Source organism: Pithys albifrons, chromosome 15, assembly GCF_047495875.1.
Source record: "Pithys albifrons albifrons isolate INPA30051 chromosome 15, PitAlb_v1, whole genome shotgun sequence".
NCBI classification, from domain to species: Eukaryota; Metazoa; Chordata; class Aves; order Passeriformes; family Thamnophilidae; genus Pithys; species Pithys albifrons.
Genome location: NC_092472.1, coordinates 1,967,770 through 1,987,231, shown reverse-complemented (window position 1 = coordinate 1,987,231; position 19,462 = coordinate 1,967,770). Strand labels below are relative to the sequence as shown.

Below are 19,462 nucleotides of genomic sequence, written 5' to 3'. Positions count from 1 at the left end.
CCTTTCTCTCTACCACACACTGCATCTGTTCATCAAATTCTACCACCCCAACCCACACATGGCAGCCCTTGGACCAGTTTTACTCTAAATTGAAGGCACTTTTGCCAAGATTTGAAGTTAAGGTACCTAACACAGCAAGGTTCCTAAATAAGTCCTGCTGTCTAAAAAAGCTCTCTCTGAACTAAGTTTCACCTCAAACATATTCAAAAGCATAAATAAGACTCCCATTAAGATTTCTTCAGACAGTTTTACTTGTCACAGTTCTACAAGCCACACAATTAGCTTAAGTTCTTGCCATTTCTGCAACTTCATTTCCAAAATGAGCTTTAACAGGATTTAACAACTAGACAGAGTGTCAATCTTACGATATCCCGATCTCACCTCTCAACACAGCACATCACTCAGATGCAAACCCACTGGGACAAGAGCAAAGGGGCAATGGAGAGGAAGGAAGCCCAATATTATGTCATGATGCCTTCAGATGCAGAAGCTCATCCGCATGACATGACACTTCCTCCAACCGTGGAAACAGGCTCAGGCTTCCAACACTGTGTGTGCACATCCAGTGCCTAAATGCTGGAAAAGAGCTGCTCAGAGCCCAGTATTTACAAACTGCTCTTGGGGGTTTTTCACTAAATATTTGACTTCATACATCACGTCTACTCAAACTGAGTAGCAACAATAACTAACTTGATTCTGACAATTTATGCCTTTAGCTAAAAAGATGACACAAGTTAAACTTTTCAAGACTCAACAGAAGTACTACTTTTTGCATGAGCCCAGTTACCTCATGTAAACCAAGGTGGAAAACAGACTAATTCCACTGAATTCCTGTCCAAACCAATATAACAGTTACAAAATAAAAGCAGCACCAAAGGGTTAGCAGGCTATGATGGTAACAGTTGCTTGGAAGATTAGAGATCAATTTAAAAAGATAAGTATCATGGATGACTCAAGTATGTCTCACCCGACCTCAAGACAAACCCTTCAGGACTACTCTTTGCTGTTTGCTTGGAACAGACCAAACCAGCTCGGAGGCACACAGCTCCGAGCCCACGTTTTGGCTCACCCCACGGAGCTGAAGCCCCCCCAAAGAGCAGAGCAGAGCAGGAGGCACTCACGTTGCCCATGTACTCGGAGAGCAGGTCCTGCAGGGCCTGTCGCACCGCGTTACACTCGGCCACGATGCGCTCCCGCCGGTCGTCACGAGTGCAGGACGAGTCGGCCATCAGCGCCGCGCCGCTAATGATGCTCTCCAGGCGCTCCTCCAGGGACGGCCGGAAACGCTCCTCGCTGAAGGTCGACGGATCCACAATAATTTGTTTCTAGGAAAGGAAAGGGGCTGTAATCAGTGACGGGACCAAGCAGCAAGTTACTGACAAGTCACCAACGCAAGCAACACTCAGAGCGATGCCCTGACAAGGCACTAAAAGGCAAACAATGCTGTTTTGGCACCAAGCAGGATTTTCATGAGTAGTTTTGTAGAATTACTAAGAGGTTCCCCAGCAGATTACATTGCTAGTCATTTCCTGTGCTGCTTTGACAGCTAAACAAATCTTGGCCACGGGAAGCCTTGTTACATGAATGGCAAAAATCGAAAGTGCCAGCGCAAATAAGGTTCAAAGTACAGAACTCTTCCTAACTACATGTCAATCCAGACATGCCTTCACTAGTTAACTTGTCAGATATAATTATCCCATCATGAACAAGAAAACAAACAACCAAAATTAGCCCTGTATATAGTGCCCCGTTGTCCTACTTAGTCCAGTCTTCCTTCTCTTTGCTCTTAGGCAGGTAAATACAACTGTATTCTCAAAAATTCCCCAGTGAAACATCAACACAAAGGTTTCAAACAGCACAGAAATCGATTTCTTCACGGCAGAAAATTATCACAGGTTTATCTTGCCAGAGTATTCATAAGCACAGCTTGTACCACCAGACTTAAGGCTGAAAAGCAGCACTGATGTATCTGCTCTCAAGGGGCCAATACACCACCCATGGAAGTTTCCCCCAAAGCAGCTGTGCAGGATCTACCACCTTTCAGTTACTTTCAGGTCACTGAACAGGTCTGTAACTTCTTAAAGAAAAATTATTTGTCCATTTCAAGGTTTGGTGGTTTGTTTAGGGTTTGGATGAGGTTCCTTCCTGATACAGGGGCAGGAGTTGCTAATTATAAAAGAAGGCCCAAAGTCTTTTGAACTGGGGGTTCTCAGTTTGTACAGCAGCCTCATCAGCCCCACTGCTCCTCCTGCACATTCCATATCCCTATGGAGGAACCAAACAGCCATCACAGCGGGATGAGAACGTGGCATGTGCTCATGTGCTCTCCAACACACTCCTCACCTCTCCTGAAGCTTGTAGCCATGTGGCTAATACAATGGTAGCATGAGCTGCACCATCAAAAAGGAGAGATAACAATCAGCTTGTTATCTTCTGGTAGCCATTTAATATTTTACCATCACTGGAGTATCTGGGGGCATGTGTGTGCAGAGTCTCTGTTACAGGAGCACAATAACACTCAAGCAGCAGCAGGAAATGAAGTGCAGGGATAACATCTGCCAAGAAGCTCACCACATTTGTTTTGTCAGCCTCCTCTGGCAGGGATGAGAGACAAAGCCATCGCACACACGGTGCACTGAGCAGGCCTGCTGATCCAGCACTGCTGCTAGCACAGAGCCTCACAAGGTGGAATTACAAGCTCACAAACTTATGTGAACTGCAAAACACTCAAAAAAGTAGTCTCCAGTTTTTTACTGGCAGGTTTGTATAGTAAAATACAGTGACATATCAGAAATCTCGTTGGATGGTTTGAGGTGGATAAGGCAATTCAAAACCTGAATGGAATTGCTGCTTCAATTCTGTGCACTAAGTCAGCCCCTGACACTGTGCTGCTGCTGCAGGGCCTGCCTTCCCCTCCCACAGGGCCTGTGAGAACCTGTGGTCCCTCAGGGGAACCCGAGGCACACTCCTAAGGCTCACTGAGCACACAGCTGACGGAATCAGAAAGGCAGACTTTAAACTGAAGTCAGTCACAAAGATCAAGACAGCCCTGACATCCTCTTGTTACCCAAGAGATCACAGAGAAAGGCATCCCACCAGGCACAGGGAGAACTCAAATAGAGCTTTATCCTGGTAAAAGAAACATGGCAGAAAGGAGGAACAAGAGTAGTAAGAGCAAAAAGAAGACTGTGAGCATAATCTGACAAAACCACAACTATTAAATACCTTTTGAGTGATGGCTTTGCAATATTAAATAAAGTTCTAGAGGTAAGTTAGTGCTAACATGCTTAAAATTCAGAGGCTGAATCAGTGGTAGACACAGAATCCTGGCTTCAAAAGGCAAGATCTCAGTAAAAATGCATGGCTGTCCTCAGCAACGTGCTGAACGTGAGACAAAGAACATGACAGATCAGTACAACACATCAGTGTGAAATTACTTCATTCCCAACCAAAGATCATATTAAACTTCCCACTTCATGTTCCTCTCAATAGGTAGTTTGGGCAATTCCAAAGACATTGTTCACTTTTAATAAATCATTTCTGTCACCTACAAGAATATATTACATAAATATATTATGAAATAATCAATTTCAAATAAACCAAGGGGTTACATCTAAGGTAGCAGTGGGCTAACTGCTATTTCAGAGCTAGTCTGACTTGACAGCCTTCAATCACCAAGAACCACATATATAACTTTCTCCATTCCATCAACCCTAGTTTGCAAAAAGACTTTTTTTTTTACCTGCTGTATTCCAGTAGAAAATGACCTTGCAGGCACCATAAATACAAGTAAGCTGTCACTACTAAACCAGGTGAATGGACACAGTTGAGTTATCACTTTTTCTTAAACATCACCATCATGGCTTGACTTCGTGAAGGAAGATTTGGGAGGGGCTGTACCCACGTGGGAGTGTCCTTGGAGCCCAAAGTTGGGAAGGGCTGTACCCACGTAGGTGTGTCCTTGGAGCCCAAAGTTGGGAAGGGCTGTACCCATGTGGGAGTGTCCTTGGAGCCCAAAGTTGGGAAGGGCTGTACCCATGTGGGAGTGTCCTTGGAGCCCAAAGTTGGGAAGGGCTGTACCCATGTGGGAGTGTCCTTGGAGCCCAAAGTTGGGAAGGGCTGTACCCATGTTGGAGTGTCCTTGGAGCCCAAAGTTGGGAAGGGCTGTACCCACGTGGGAGTGTCCTTGGAGCCCAAAGTTGGGAAGGGCTGTACCCATGTGGGAGTGTCCTTGGAGCCCAAATTTGGGCAGGGCTGTACCCACATGGGTGTGTCCTTGGAGCCCAGATTTGGGAAGGGCTCTACCCACGTGGCAGTGTCCTTCAAGCCTGGATTTAGGAAGGGCTGTATCCATGAGGGTGTGTCCTTCCAGCCTGAATTTGGGAAGGGCTTTACCCACGTGGGTGTGTCCTTGGAGCCCAAAGTTGGGAAGGGCTGTACCCACGTGGGAGTGTCCTTCAAGCCAGGACTTAGGAAGGGCTGTACCCACGTGGGTGTGTCTTTGGAGCCCAAAGTTGGGAAGGGCTGTACCCACGTGGGAGTGTCCTTCAAGCCAGGACTTAGGAAGGGCTGTACCCACGTGGGTGTGTCCCTGGCATCTGGATTTGGGCAGGGCTGTACCCACGTGGGTGTGTCCTTGGAGCCTGGATTTGGGCAGGGCTGTACCCAGACTTGGGAAGGACTGTACCCATGTGGCTGTGTCCTTCGAGCCTGCCTGGTGGACATCTCAGGTGAGGCACAGTGTGCGCAGAACTGGCCCCACTCTTTGCTCCTAAATGAGCTTGGATGGTGACAGCAAAGTCCTCAGGACTAGAACAACCTGCAGCCCACGGTATTCCCAGGAGGTCTCCCATCCAAGTGCTAACCGAGCTGACCCTGCTCAGCTTCCCAGATCTGACAGGACTGGGTGTCAGGGTGGCATTGAACTGCCTTTTCTGGAACACAAAGGGTTCAGAACTCACATCAAAGTTGTTGAGGGCGTAGGCCAGCTCCCCCCCCCCGCCCTGCTGCTGGGCAGCGTCGTCGGCAGCGGTGGCCTGGGCGGCGTTGGAGATGCCCGTCACCGCCTGCTGCAGCTGCTTGTAGATCAGGTCGCGGTTGGCCTTGTAGGCAGCGACGTCGGGGTGCTGCAGGCAGGCCTGGGACGCCGTGTACAGGATGGGCACGTTCTTCTGCAGGATCCCCCTGGCCGCCGCCATCTGGTCACGGTGACCCACGTCTTTCAGTTCCTGGGGGAAAAGCAAAGCGGGAAGAAACGGCGTTTGAGAATGTCCCCCACGTTTAACGCCCTGTGCAACTTCAGAAGACAGGCTGGTCCTCTGCTTGGTGTGCTCACATCTGTCTGCTGACAGTGCTCCTGTTCTTCAGGGCTCAACTAACTGCAAAACACAACAGCTTTATAAAGACAAAACCCAACATCTGCAGGGCAATTCACAACTGCACAATTCACAATCTGATGCCAGATTGTCGCTCCTCTCTGCAGCAGAGAAGCAGCATTTGAAAGCTGTCCAGCCCTGCACTTGCAGATGAGAAGCAAGATCATCTTAAATTTAAACTCCCAGACTCACAACCAGAATGTTTTCTTTAATCACACCTAGAAGATGACGTTTACTCTCCTCAAGAGACTCAGGCACTTAATTTCAGAAGAACAAATATATCATCTCATTCAACTTCTTGTTCACCTCCAATGAGACAAAATTAATCCAATGACTATAATTACTGCTAATTTAAGATTAGCAAGCAAGTCCATAAGTCTTTTCCCAAACACACTCTGCTGCAATTCTCTAAGGCACCATCACCTGTTTTGCAACAGAAGCACAACGATCAGATACAGCTTCCAAGCCCAGCACAAGCAGCAAGTTTATAAAAGGAAGAACAAACACAGTTATTAGCAGCATCATAATTTTAAAGTTACCTCTTAAATCTAACAAAGAGGTGATGACAATGAAGATGAGGACTGCCTTACTGAGAAAAAAATACCTCTGTCAGACTCTTCAAAATGAATGGGCAATATGTGACCTCTGGAAGGTACACTCCAAGCAGGGAGGGCACTCCAAGCAGGTGTACAGATTCATAGATTTTGTACAACCACTTCCCACAGTGCAGAACAATCCATCACAAAGCAGTTTAGAAGCATTTATTGCATTGCCATCACAACCCTACTCCCATTTAGTGCAATCAGATTTGAGATACATAACCAACTGGCAATCCATTTTAGACTGTATCCAGTTTATTTTCCAAGATAAATCTGTGCAAAAAGTCCCAAGAAGCGTCAGAGGTGCATAAGCAATTTTGGTTTGTACATATCAGCAGAACAAAGAGGCAAAAAATGCTTTACAAGAATTATGCTATTCCTGATAAGTGGAACTGCCCACACCTCTGCCTTCTTTTGAAAACTTACCTACACAAGAATGAGTCACAGCAGTGCTGTTGAACAAAACAAATTCCACACGCAATTTAAGGTTATGTACAAGCTATGCAAACACAGAACATACCCACAACAAACAGGGATTCAAACCCTTCTCAAATGGGCATTTCAGCACAGGACTAACGAGCACCACCACTCAGTTCTTTGGAAAAGCTGCCCAGCCATGACTTTTGCCCCCTGTACATGGACATTTCATTAAGACACTAAAGCATTAACATCAGCAAATACTACTGAGGACAAACTCTGCCAGAAACAGCACCCCACAGCCAAGCAGACTTTTCTTGCTTACCAAGCAAGCTCAAAGATCCTAAACATGGCAGAGCATCACAAAGTACCAGCAATAAAATTAAAAGGAAAAAAAATAGCAAAAAGTATTAGTAGGAATGGGTACTGTCCAAGAGCAGCAAGGATCCCTTACTTTGAAAAAGAAAAATAAGTAACATACAGAAGAAAGAGCTGCCACACTGTACCTGTTGTCTTTTGGCTGCCATTATGTTAAGCTTGTCCACTTCTGGTTTGAGGGCCTTGTACTGGTTACTCAAGTCCTGCTCCGTGCCAGCATTTCTCAGTTTCAAGATACCATCTTCCACCTACAAGAAAATATACTCACATATTTTTCCAAGCAATACAGTCCACAGGTCAGAAAGTAACTCAATGTATTTCATAGCAGACAGAGAAAGCAATGTTCCTCTGGCCCCTGTTATTTTTTGGAGATAGACACTTCAAAGGCTACAGTACACAAGGCTTAGCTACTATTTCATAGTCACCAGCTACCAGAGAGAGCCAAGTACTCATATCTGAAGGAGCACAAAGGAGCCCAGGGCCCAGCAGAGCTGTGGCCATGGACACTGAGGGGCACAAGGGAAGTCCTCAAAGCCCATGAGCAAAGGCAGGCCCAGTATCCAACCTCATTTCATTTCAAACTCTGCACAAACCACCCATCACCCTCTTACTCAAGGGAAGAAAAGGCTTCCTCAAATACTCCACTTTCATTTAACTTGGTCTGCCGAAGCTACAAGTTCTAAGAAAACCAAATTATTTTTCTAAGATGAAAACTATGAAAAGATGGGCCAACTATCACGTGCAGCCACAGACCAGAGCTCAGTTTCTACACTAAAAGCTCAGAACAAAGTGCAACTCAATGTGAACAGCCACTGACAATGAGTGCAAGAACAAGTGACAAGCCCCCACTGCAGGGAGGGCCCCGCACCCCTGCCCGCTCCAGCACCAGGCAGTGCCCGCACCCCTGCAGGGTCAGTGTGAGTGACACCGGCCTGTGCCAGGCAGGACACGGCACAGAGCAGCCCTTACCACTTTGAGCTGGACGAGCAGCTTGTAGACATCAGCCATGTCTGCCAGGATGAGCAGGCGGGTGACGGCCGAGAGCAGGGCGCGCGCCGCACGCACCATGTTGCCGCGCTTCACCGACGAGCAGGGGTCGTCCGCGAACTCCCCCGACGCGCTCTTCATCAGGTCACCTGCACGGGGGCACAGGGCACGGCTTCAGCACACCCTGCACTGCCTCGGGGGCTGCAGGGACAGTGGGCAAGCCAACCTGAGCCTTAAATAAAGCACAGCAGTGAAATACAGCCAGCCATTAACGGCACGTGTGGCTGGATGTAAGGACGGCTCCCCACACGGCATCAGGGCACAGGGGCTCGTGCAGGGAGGGAGCACTTTGGTCCTTATTTCCTTTTGGACAGGTGTTTTAACATGGCAGAACCCTCTGGAGAGGCAAATTTAGCATGCCCTCATAGGGCTGCAGTTATTTCACAAGCTGCAATGCTTTCAAAGCTTGAGCAAAAGCTCTGATTTGTGTGCATGTAGGAGTTAAGCAGAAAGCAGCAGAAAGCACAGCAAACACACAGCAAACAGCCACAGCTCCTGGGACCGTAAACAACTCGGAGCGATGACCTGGCTGGATATGCCCTGGTTTGAATTCAAAGCCAGGCACCGCTTCGTAAAATGCTTCAGCATTTCATAGCCTGTGGGTCTGCATCTGGTGCAGGAGCAAAGAATTTGGGTTTCAGATGGTAACAATGCCATTGGTTAACTATGAAAAGCAAAGGCCACTTTACCCAGCTACAGCAATTCCTCCAGAAGGCATTCTGAAAGCATAAAAGTAATGTCTGCATATAGACAGAGGAGTAAATTTTGGATTTCTCCCCTGCTTTTTCAGGCAGCTTCCAGCAGTGCAGTTCCTACACAGCAGCAAGTTTTGGAATCCACATTATTATTCTTGGATCTCTTTGCATCTCAGAAACATTGGGAGAACAGTCAAGACTTGGTATAGAAAATGGTAGGTCCTCAAGGTCAGAGATTTGCAGGCAGCAGCCGATGACCAGAAAGGAGATGAACTGCTATAACTGCTGTGCCAGAGGCTTCCCAAACCTGTATGAAAAAGTGCCCACGTGGCCAAATGCCATAACAAAAATAGCCTGTCTCAGATGAGAAGAAAAAACCCTCCAACACTGCTTGACAAGTGACAGCTGACAGTGAGTCCCATGGAGCCCACTCCCAAACAGGGCTGGGCAAGGTCCACACCGAAATCTCTGGATGATGCAGTCCTGGGATGCTTCTGTTTATTTTAACAACTTATTTTTAACTGCTCAAAGATACCAACAGCTGGAGAGCCTGGGGGTTAACCATCCCCAGAGAGTTTCTAGCACCCAGGCACTCTACACCTTCATAGCTAAATTCAGCCCAAGCACAGCTGCCAGCCTGTCCAAGCAACCACATCAACATACTTGATTTTGTTCAAATGCTCCCTCCTATGTAACACCCTTCCATCATCTTAAATAATACAACCAAAAGTGGCATATAGCATTTTAAGATAAAAAATATGCTACTTCAGTACTGTGACAGGAGACAAAAAAAGCCTCTGTCCAAGTACAGGCCAGCTCTGAGTATCAGCCCGAAGCCATCCCTGACCCAGCTTGGGGGAACACAACTCACTGCTCTAAACCAGAGTTAAGAGCCTCAGATTTCCAGATGGATGAAAGAATGTATCAGCAGTGCTGAAAACTGCAACCAGTCAGGAGATTACAAAACCCCAACATAGCTGCCATGACCCTTTCCTTATTCCTTCTGGAAGAGGCTAATAAGGAAATAAATGTCACTACCACAAGAATGGAATCTATCAACAACCTCAGGATTTGAGGATATGTATTTACAAGGACATGAAATAACAGGACAAGGAGGAATGGCTTCAAACTGAAGTAGAGAAAGTTAGATGGACTATTAGGAAGGAATCCTTCCCTGTGAGGGTGGGCAGGCCCTGGCACAGGTGACCAGAGAAGATGTGGCTGCCCCATCCCTGGGAGTGTCCAAGGCCAGGTTGGACAGGGTTTGGATCAACCTGGGCTGGTGGGAGGTGTCCCTGCCCAGGGCAGGGGGTGGGATCGGGTGGGCTTTAAGGTCCCTTCCAATCCATGCCATTCTATGATATGCCAGAACCAAAACTGACTAAAAATACTTCCTCCTTTATTTATACGTAAAATTTCCATATTTTCAACTCCTCAAAGAAAGCTGTTTTCCTTTATTTTCTATTTAAAACTATTTAGAGAGATGGCCACTTGCTACAATTGAATATCAGAAATTGTTACCAACCAAAATTATTCTCTACCCATCTCTTAAATTGCAACCTTTCAAGCCAATCCTAAAATAAAATGCTATTCCTTTTTATTTTAACAGGAGACTTTAAAGATTTAGTGAGTTTCAAACAGCTTGTCAGGGTGTCAAAAGATAACCAGCTTTCCAGAATTAAAGGAAGATTATATTTAAAGTTGTTGCATATATATATATATTTCTGCCAATTAAAGAAAGCTGGCTTTTAGACTTTTATAAAGGAAAAGCAACATGGGACAGTTATTTTAGCTGAATTCAAATGGTAACAGGGCACTCTGCCCTGGCCTAAATATGCAGTTGCTGCATTGTGTGTCCATCAGCAGTTCAAATGGGATCCAGCATCATCTTGCCATTTTCAAATTTGAACTTAGAGGTGCCATAAATTTGGGAGCAGTTAAAGATGAGTTAAAAGTAACACATGGTGAAGATCCAACTGTGAGACTCAGATAATAAAGTTGGTACAAATTCTTACATGAGTAGTCTGTTTTTCTGATATAACCTTGACTTTTGCACTAGATATTAGAAGGGAAAGAAAATGAAGCAGAGTTGAGAAAAGAAGGGGCAACTGTAGCCACCCCATGATCTTGTCAATAAAACACAAAGAATTCAAATTAATCTGATGGAACAAAGCCCATCTCAGAAATAGTAAGATTTTAGTCCACCAAAAGAAAATTACCATTTTCCAGTCTGGTCCCCATCATGCCCACAGGGTCTGACAGCACCACTGATCCTCCTTGCAGTGGTACATGATGACCACGACAGAGCTGCTCCCACCGACAGTGGCGGGAGGGAAGGGCAGAGGGGCCAGGCAAGGAGCGAGACCCAGGGCACACAGGCACTGCTACTCTTCTTCCAAGCTGGAAATTCATGCCCACACATCACCCCGTACCCCTCAGCACCTCCCAGTCCCAAGCCTGTCCCCAGGCTGCTTTGCCAGCAGCACTGGAAACACCCCAGCTGCCCCCAGGCCATTCCCCCCTGCCCAGAGCACCTCCACAGCTCCCCAGAGGATGCTGTGCCCCACCAAACGAGGGCAAGTAGGAAACCAAAACAAGGAGTTTTTGTCTCTACTGCTGTGGACTGAAATCCCATCTCACCACTGATGCCACCAGGAGTGTTGCAACAGGCTGCCTTGGCTTTCCACTGTAAAGCCCCTTTTGCCATATCAACAGGGGAGGACATGCTTATGGCAAGAAAAGCTTCTGTTAATTCCTTAATCTTGTCTTTAATTAAACCTACATACTGTCTGCAGCATTCCTACAGTTTGCCAAGAGCCATCTCTGAGCTCCCCTAGATTATGGCTTTTCAAAGACCCCAAGTCCTTGGCTGAAGGAGCACTTCTAACCCAAGTGGCACACTCCTGAAGCACTGTTCTTGTGGGGAAACAACTTGAACTCCCTGCACCTTTCCAAGAAATTAAATTAACTAGTCACAACAGAATTTTCAAGTTGAGTTTTCCAAGAATTCAGTGTTTAACTTTGTGTTTTACAACTGGCCTTCTTCTGCTCCTCAGAAATCTTTAAGCCATGCATCTTGTGTGAAGTACAGTTGAAAAACTGTTTTCCCTTTCATAATTTGTCTCACTGTTCAGTTTTGAAGAAACCTTCTCTTAGGAACACAAGGCAGAAAGACACCACTGAATCAGGCAGCTCATTCCCCTGCATTTGCAACCAGAAACACGATCAAAGCCCACAGGATTCACAAGACCATCCATTCTCTTACCTCATGCCCCACACAGGCTTAAGCTTTTTAATTTTAAGCTTTAATTGTTGCTCTGTTATGTAAAGCTGCCAGAGCAGAGCTAATACCCTGGAACCCTCTGCTCACAGAGATACACAGAGACAGTGAACTCTGCCCACTGGTACTCCAGGAAATGTGGAACAGTCTCGTCAGTCTGCCCCAAAAGACATTTCATTCTGAACCCCAGCTGGGTCTCAGCACCAGGCACTGGGTAAGGAACACCTCCCAGCAGCACCAGAAGACCCCAGCACTGCCACAGTCAGACTTCATGGCTTGGGAGAAGGCAGAACCCCCCAGACTGCTCACAGTGGGGCAAGACCAATACTGCCCCTTCTGTTACCCAGCAAATCCCCAATGGCAGAAATTGCTGTAACAGACACTGCAGGGATGTGAATGCCTTGGATTTCATCATCAAATGGTTTCCCAGTACTGAGTCTTTCTAAAACCACAGCAGGATCTATTCTAAAAAACACTTTTGATTCTTTGTCTCCACTGTTGTGCTGAAAATCTTAAAGAGTTTCACTGCTTTATAAGAAATCAAAAGTCCAAATCTTTAAAGGGCCAGCAATCTTACTGTAGGAGATTTCATTATCTTTTTTTAATATTTAAATCAAGTTGTAATTTATGCTTCCATTGTAAAAAACAGAAAGACTTTGAAGATCCACTTACATTGATTTAGTATGTAGCCATGCTATTACTCACTCGAAATAGCTCTTTTCCCTTCTTTGTTTTACCCCCAGCAAATGGGATTTATGAACAAGCATGCTCACTGAAATCATGTACTCTCTCAATCTTCTCACTAGGCTAAAAAAAAATTTTTTAATTTTCTCTGATGAGACAAGTTATCTATTGTCCTAATCATCTTCATAATCCCTGTCTGTATTCATTCATCCTTTTTTATTATGGTAACTAAACCTCTCCCTCTCTAAATAGAGGCGTTATTAATTCTATTTTCCTGTCCCCTGCTGAAGACAAATTGTGCTCTGTACCTGTAATCCCCCTGCTGCTGTCAGACACAGCTCCTGCTCACCCTGCTGCTGACCACAACACCCAGATTCTCCTCCCCACTCACTCCTGCCCCTGTTGCCAAAGGCAGGGAAAGGCACCAACACCAGAAGATTTGCTAAGCACAGCACAGGTTTGCACTACACTTCCCTTTTTTCTCCAGTTCATTAATACAACTGGTCTTCCACAACACTGGGAACGCTCCTGAAGTGCACGGAGTGTATACAAACATTATGCTGGGAGGTTGTACCCCCTTGCTGCTGTTAGCACTGCTGAGAACTCCAGTCCTGGCCACAGCCCTTCCCTCTGTTGTCTCTCATTTTTCACATCTTGCTTCTCATTTCCTCAAAGGTTGGTTAGATTTTTCATTTCCTTACCAAGAGCTGCTCTGCTAAGCCTGGCCAAGCACTGGCACTGTGACAGGGCACAGCTCTGACCCCACAAAGGATGGTGGGCACAGCTGTACCAGGAGACCCGCCCAGGTCTGAGCACCCACCCAGCCTCAGGACACAGGCACAGCCAACAACTCCATGCAAGCTGCAAACAGCAAAAGGGCAGGGAGAAGTGATGACATTCATTAAGGTGGGCAGTTATTTCACTCCAGCACCTCTCAGCTGTGAGCTTCACCTCCTCTGTCACAGACCAACAGAGCGGGGAGGTTTGGCCACCAAGCCTATGTGTAGTCTCAAAACCAAGGAGAGGCCAAGAAACAAGTGAAAAGACCATCCAGAAGGTTCTTCTACCAGTCTGTCCTTCCTACCAGCTTCTCCCTGCAATACACAGCTGCAAACCCAGCTCAGGGAACTTCTCCATCCTGAGACTGAGGAGCGCAGCCCCCTCGCTCACCACTATCACCCACAGGCATGTGGAGGCACTCCCAGCTGAGCTCTGACTCTCAACTCTGAGCTGCAAGCACCAGGAATTAAAGCTTTGAGTCAAAGGGGTCTCTCTCACTGTTTACTGTTGTTCAATTAAGCCAACTCAATTAGCCTCTTACATTGCAGCCTTCTTACCTTGGTCTTTCTTTGGTCTGTCAGCCAGGATCATCCAGAACTTAGAACCATTTCTAACTAATATTTCACCACTCTGCAACTTCAGCTACAAACAAGTAATTAATGCTAATGAGCTTTCCTTTTTTGCAGCAGAAGCCGTCACCATTAATACCAGTTGACTGGGTTTCACTGAAGCATAGAAAAGACTCATGACTGGAAGAATGATAAATGATTTATGAGCAACAATATTTACTAGTGCGTATTTTGGAGTAAGTCAGCTCCACAGGCTTTTCTGGGAGGTCTTCTCCAAGAAAGTGAAAAAGAAAATTATAAAAATCAACACTAGATGTGGGGGAGGAAGCCTGGAATATTTAATCAAGGTCTTCACATTCTGTTTGTTGCCGTTTACATTTTGCATATTCAAGATACACGTCTCTGTCAAGTCAACACTTGGCTCTTCCTCCTACAAAGCTGGCCTGTATACATTCAAATATTGAAGAAGTTATTGACATTTGAGATACAGTTTCATAAAAATTAGGAGGGGTGTGGGTTACTTTTAGGTGTAAACAGAGTTTTTAACTGCTCTTCAAAGAATCAGCCCTTCTGCTTCTCCTTGGGACATCCAATTTCCAGATCTATCCAGCTCATTACCCCTCAAGGATGCCAGCCAGGCAAGCTGAGAATCCACACAAGTGGAGAGGTGCAGAGCCAGAAACAGAGCAAAGGGAAACAGCACCAAGGGGAACTGACCCTGCAGAGCCCCAGTCTGACAAGGCACAGGACACAGCCCTTACCTTGCTTGCGAACATCTTCCACCGCCGCCACCAGCTCCTCCTTAAGGAACTGGCTCTCCTTTGCAATTTTGTCTCCTTTCTCCAGGAAATTCTCTGTTGCTTGTTCAACTGAAGCAGCCAGAACATGGGCCTTTTTAGAACGCCCTCGCTTTTTGTTAGAGGGGCCCTTGTTGCTGGTGTTAACCAGGGTTGTTACCTACAGGCAGAGGTGGAAGGGGAAAAACCAAAAAAATAGTGAAACAAATGAGATGTTTATCAGTGTGACAGTAACACCACATGCATTTTTTTTTGGACAGTGCATTGCCAATACCTGCAGTATTGCCAGCTCCAAAAATTAACCTCACAAGTGTTTTTCACATCATGACCATGAATTCTTGATGCTCTAGATAAACATTATAAATGCAACTAAACAGCTTGAAGTTTTTCTTAGCAGCAGCAGACCTGAAAAGTTGATTTTAGAATGGAGATCTATTTGTATTTTTGATAGTCTACAATCCCAGTAACAGGCCAGAGCTATTTGGCACCACATAAAAGAAACCAAGGTGGGGATAATTAGTTCAGGATAACTCTCCAGCCATAAGAGACCCCAAACAAGGTTGAAGTCTGGATTTACAGAAATCCAGAAACAGTGTCTTTTCAGTCCAAAACACTGCTACCTACAGTCAATAGGCTGAACGCAGAGCAAAGGACTCCACAGAACTCATTATTTGCTTAAAAGAACCCAAACTGAACTCTCACAATCCTCCTGCAACCAATGAGTATCTCCAATTCTATGTTTTAGCCAGAAACCCTGCTGGGACCAGGGTCATCACCAGCAGCCAGACGACCACCAGGTACTCTGTTAGCTCAGGATCAGGATCCATCCCCTTCTATCAAACACACACATGCCACAAAATCCACACATTTCTCTATTTGCCTTTATTCCCAGCCCTCTCCTTTTTGGAAAGCCTAGGAAAATGCATACAAAGCTACTGCAGAGGGACATTAAATAACAACACTAAAAAAATTACTGCTCTGGAAAGCCTGAGGACTTTTGACACAAAGGTCCTCAGAGCTGAATCCATCTTCTCAGTGGGCTGTTTCAGGGAGGGAAAGCCATCAGCTGGGAGTGTCGTGTTGGTTAATGGGGACATTCTTTTGTACTGGGTAGTCTCAGTTCATCATTTCCTACAAATAAAGACAATTTGCTCCATTTCCCTCTCTGCATTTTGCCAGTCACATCATTCAGAAAATTTGGGATTGCCAGTACAGTCTGTTGTCCTTATACCTTACAGAGTAAGTTACAGACACTGAACTGGGACAAAAGGGTCCTATGAACTAGTCTGCTCAGTTAAGTTTCCCAAATTAAGACAATTTCTCTTAAGAAAAGACTCCATCAATAACTCCAGCTAAGAAGCTTTACAGTAAAACTGCCCATTGGAGGGTGCAGAGAGAACAGCAGTTTGGTGACTAATGGGATATTAATACTGGAAATGAAACTTGATTATTCCAGTCTGTGCTTAGCAGGAATTGTGTCCAGTCCGTATTGTCATTTTAGACATTTCATATTCCAGGAAAACAAGGTTAGATTAGATGAGTGAACTGTCTCCAGCACACCTACTCTTCCAAACCTCCTGGAAAGCCTTTTCCAAGAACCTTCAAAATGCCCAACATGCACAGCTCACACTTACAAGACTCACTCCAGCCTTCCAATGCTCCTCAGTGCATTTCACTGGGACAGGTACACCATGGAGAGAGAATCTTTCACTCACAAATCCAGGACAAAACACGGGCATGGAACAGTAGTTATAACATGCATTTCTGCACTTCTAACTGAAATAATGTGTCTTATCCAGTGCTGAAGCAGCAGAGTCTTCCTGCACTCCTGCCCAGCAACTCTTACAATAAAACTGAACAAAGAAACTACTTGTAAACATCTTTCCATCTTTAGTTTTTAGTATCTTTACTCTTAGAATTTAAGCTTAGCAAGTCACTTAGTTGAAGTAATACATCAAAACAGGTAATCATCTTTATGAAGGGTTTTTTTGCCCCTTCCTTTTCCCACCTGTGTAACAAGAGGCTCGAGTAGCCTCTCCACTGCCAGTGTTCTTATCTCCAGGCTTTTGGGGTCCCATTTGAAGTTCACGTTGGCTGCAGTGACAGCAGTCATTTCTAGAAGAAGGAAAGAGTTGCATGAATATATTTCAACAGCATTAACAATAAAATGTTTGTATCTTTAAATTAAAATGGAGACTACTAAACACAGAACATCCATTTAGTGCAAGTAAAGGTTAGACCATCTCCAGAAATAACCAGTTTTGGTTTAACTGGTGGTAGTTCAAAAAATTGTTTGTTATGACAATATACAGACATTTCCTGTACATTTTGGTAGGAAAATGAAGCCAAAATCAAGCAAAGCTACACATAAACCTATTGAAAAGCCACACTATTTTATCAGAGCAATGACAAGATGGGCAATGTCTGGTCTACTCATGAGTGGTCCCCAAGCAAAGAAAAAGAATCTCATGGGTAATGGAGACACTTCACCCACGAAGCTGGGTGTCCCCTGCCTGATTCCCACTGCCTCCCTTCCAGGAGCAGCTCCCCTGTGCTCCCAGACCAGCCCCAGGAACAGCCTCAGGCTTGGGAAGCAGAAGGGAACACCCTGAGTCCAACAGCCCCAGGAAACCGCCCGTGTTCTCAGCTCCACCTCGAGTCACTACCCCAAACACTTCACCAAACCAGGAGCCAGGTTTGACCCTACCACCCAACCTCCCCCCTGGCCCAATTCACCTGTGGGGAGCACAAAGGTAAAGCAGTGAACACAAGACTTACAAAGCCAGAAAATCCAGCTGGTTCATACTTAACAGCTTATATATTATTACACTTCCCCTTAACATTTACCTAGGAGGGAAAAGCAGATCTGCATGCAGAGATCTGCTCAAAGCTGTCATGGAGCTGTTCCTTCCCGTTACAGTTTTATATCAACATCCCAATGGAACAGCAAACATGATTATGGGAAAACTTCAGCGAAACTACTGAAATAGCTCTGCTCTTGAAATCAGGAGTCTAAAAAAATGAAACAAAAATAATGTACTGAAACAGATCACTGGATTAACACTGTGATGCTGTGCAGCACAACAAAAGAATAAACTGAACCATAACAGCAGTAAAAAATGGATTTAAAGTATTTACAGATCCATAAAACCAATTCATATCACTTCAGACGTAATAGACTCTAGCTCTTCCTGCTTTGGGCTGCCCTCAAAATTGAGTATCAGACTAAATCTACATTTGTAACTTTTTATTTTTAAAAATGTCAGGAAGAAAAATATATTCCCTAAGTCTCCTTCCAAGCCTTTTCCTAAACACCTACTGTTGAAGTAGTTTCAAAGCTTATTAGTTGGTATTTTTCACTCTTACCCTGGACAGGGCACTGCCTGCACAGCATCTCAGCAGTCACATTGCTGTGACAGCACCAGATGTCCCCAGAGCTGCCAGACAAGCACAACGTCCCATTATTTTTAAGAAGCAGGAGGCAAGGCACTAATTTGGGTAACCAACAATGTTTACAGCACGTGCCAACAACCAACTGCTTCATCCCAACACCGACCGCTAACGGTGCAGACACGGCACAGGTGGGGCTGCTGCTCTCCCAGGGAAGAGTGAAGGCCCTGGGGTACCCAGGGGGGCTGAGCCCGGCTCAGCAGCCCCTCCCTGGCAGGCTGGCCCTGCCTCACTCCACGGGCACCATCCAAGACATCCAGGACTTGCTCCACCACTGCCGACACGGCTTTGCCCTGCAAAGCTGCCAGACACTGAGGCAGAGCCTCACAAGGGGCAAGGCAGGAACATCCACCCGAGTGCGTTCAGCTTTCACTACACCCACACTCCACGTGCCCACACTGCTGGCAGAAAGAAAACTTTAAAAGCTGGAAGGTTAAAAAACAGAGAGACTAAGAAGGAGCTGGTACATGTGAAACCTTTCTAGTGGCTTTAACTGGAAAAGCTTGTGGGCACAGGTGAAGGCTCCCGGCTCCCACAGCACATTCCAGACTGCAGCTGCAGAGCCCCAGGGAGCTGAGGGCAGGAATGTGAAGGGTGGCCACCTCCTGTCCTTGCCCTGCCTGGCACTGACCACTCAGCCCTGCGAACCCACTGATCACCCTTCTCTCCTGATCACCCCCTTTTCATGTCACTGACCCACAGGCTCGTGCCACAGCCCCTACGCTGGTGCAGGGCACGCTGTGAAATGCCCTTCACCCCCAGGTAACATCCCACCCTCCACAAACAATTTCACTGGTTTATTCCCTCCCAATCAGCTCAGCATGAACGTTTTCTGCATAAGGTGACAAGAAAAACACACTGAAAGCCTTCATGGATTCTGAGAAGCACGTCCAGGGCTCTGGGAAGCCCAGCAGGTTTCTAGGTAAAGGCTGTTTCTAGACAGCTAATGCTGCTACACCTCTCACAGAAACAAAGCACAGGACAAGGTAACCGTGAGAAGACACATTAATTGTATTAGTAAGATAATAAAGGCAATTCATCTGAAAATATGTTAGTATGATAGTTCATGAATTGGCCAAAAGTAATGGTCTATAAAACCATTTAGTAGCAGCATTATTGAAATTTATCTAAAAAGCATAGCTTGGTATCAAATAGACTGTTTGGCAGCAATGGCTTGGATATCATTTGTACATTACAATAAATAAGTTTATTCAATTAAATACTTGAGAATACAGGAACGTGCTAGAGGTTACCTCCACGTGGGTGAGGTGGGGTTAGGGGATAAAAGGACAACTGCCAGGGCCACATTAGAGCAGGGCTGCAACCTCAGCATGAGGTCTCTGGAAACGCCTTTCCCCTGTGAGACTGCTGGAGCTCTGCCCTCACCGAAT

General features: G+C 45.8%; 1 protein-coding gene across 1 annotated transcript in view; it reads right to left on the bottom strand.

The window, feature by feature from the left end:
- CTNNA1 (catenin alpha 1) overlaps nt 1–19,462 on the bottom strand; it is a 126,759-nt gene that overhangs the window by 91,875 nt on the left and 15,422 nt on the right. Inside the window, exons 2-7 of the mRNA XM_071570464.1 lie at nt 16,630–16,736; nt 14,586–14,781; nt 7,739–7,905; nt 6,898–7,017; nt 4,962–5,228; nt 1,122–1,325 (exon numbers count right to left, since the gene is read on the bottom strand). Of these exons, the coding sequence (XP_071426565.1) occupies nt 1,122–1,325; nt 4,962–5,228; nt 6,898–7,017; nt 7,739–7,905; nt 14,586–14,781; nt 16,630–16,734 (1,059 nt within the window). The 5' untranslated portion in view covers nt 16,735–16,736. The remainder of the gene's footprint in view (nt 1–1,121; nt 1,326–4,961; nt 5,229–6,897; nt 7,018–7,738; nt 7,906–14,585; nt 14,782–16,629; nt 16,737–19,462) is intronic.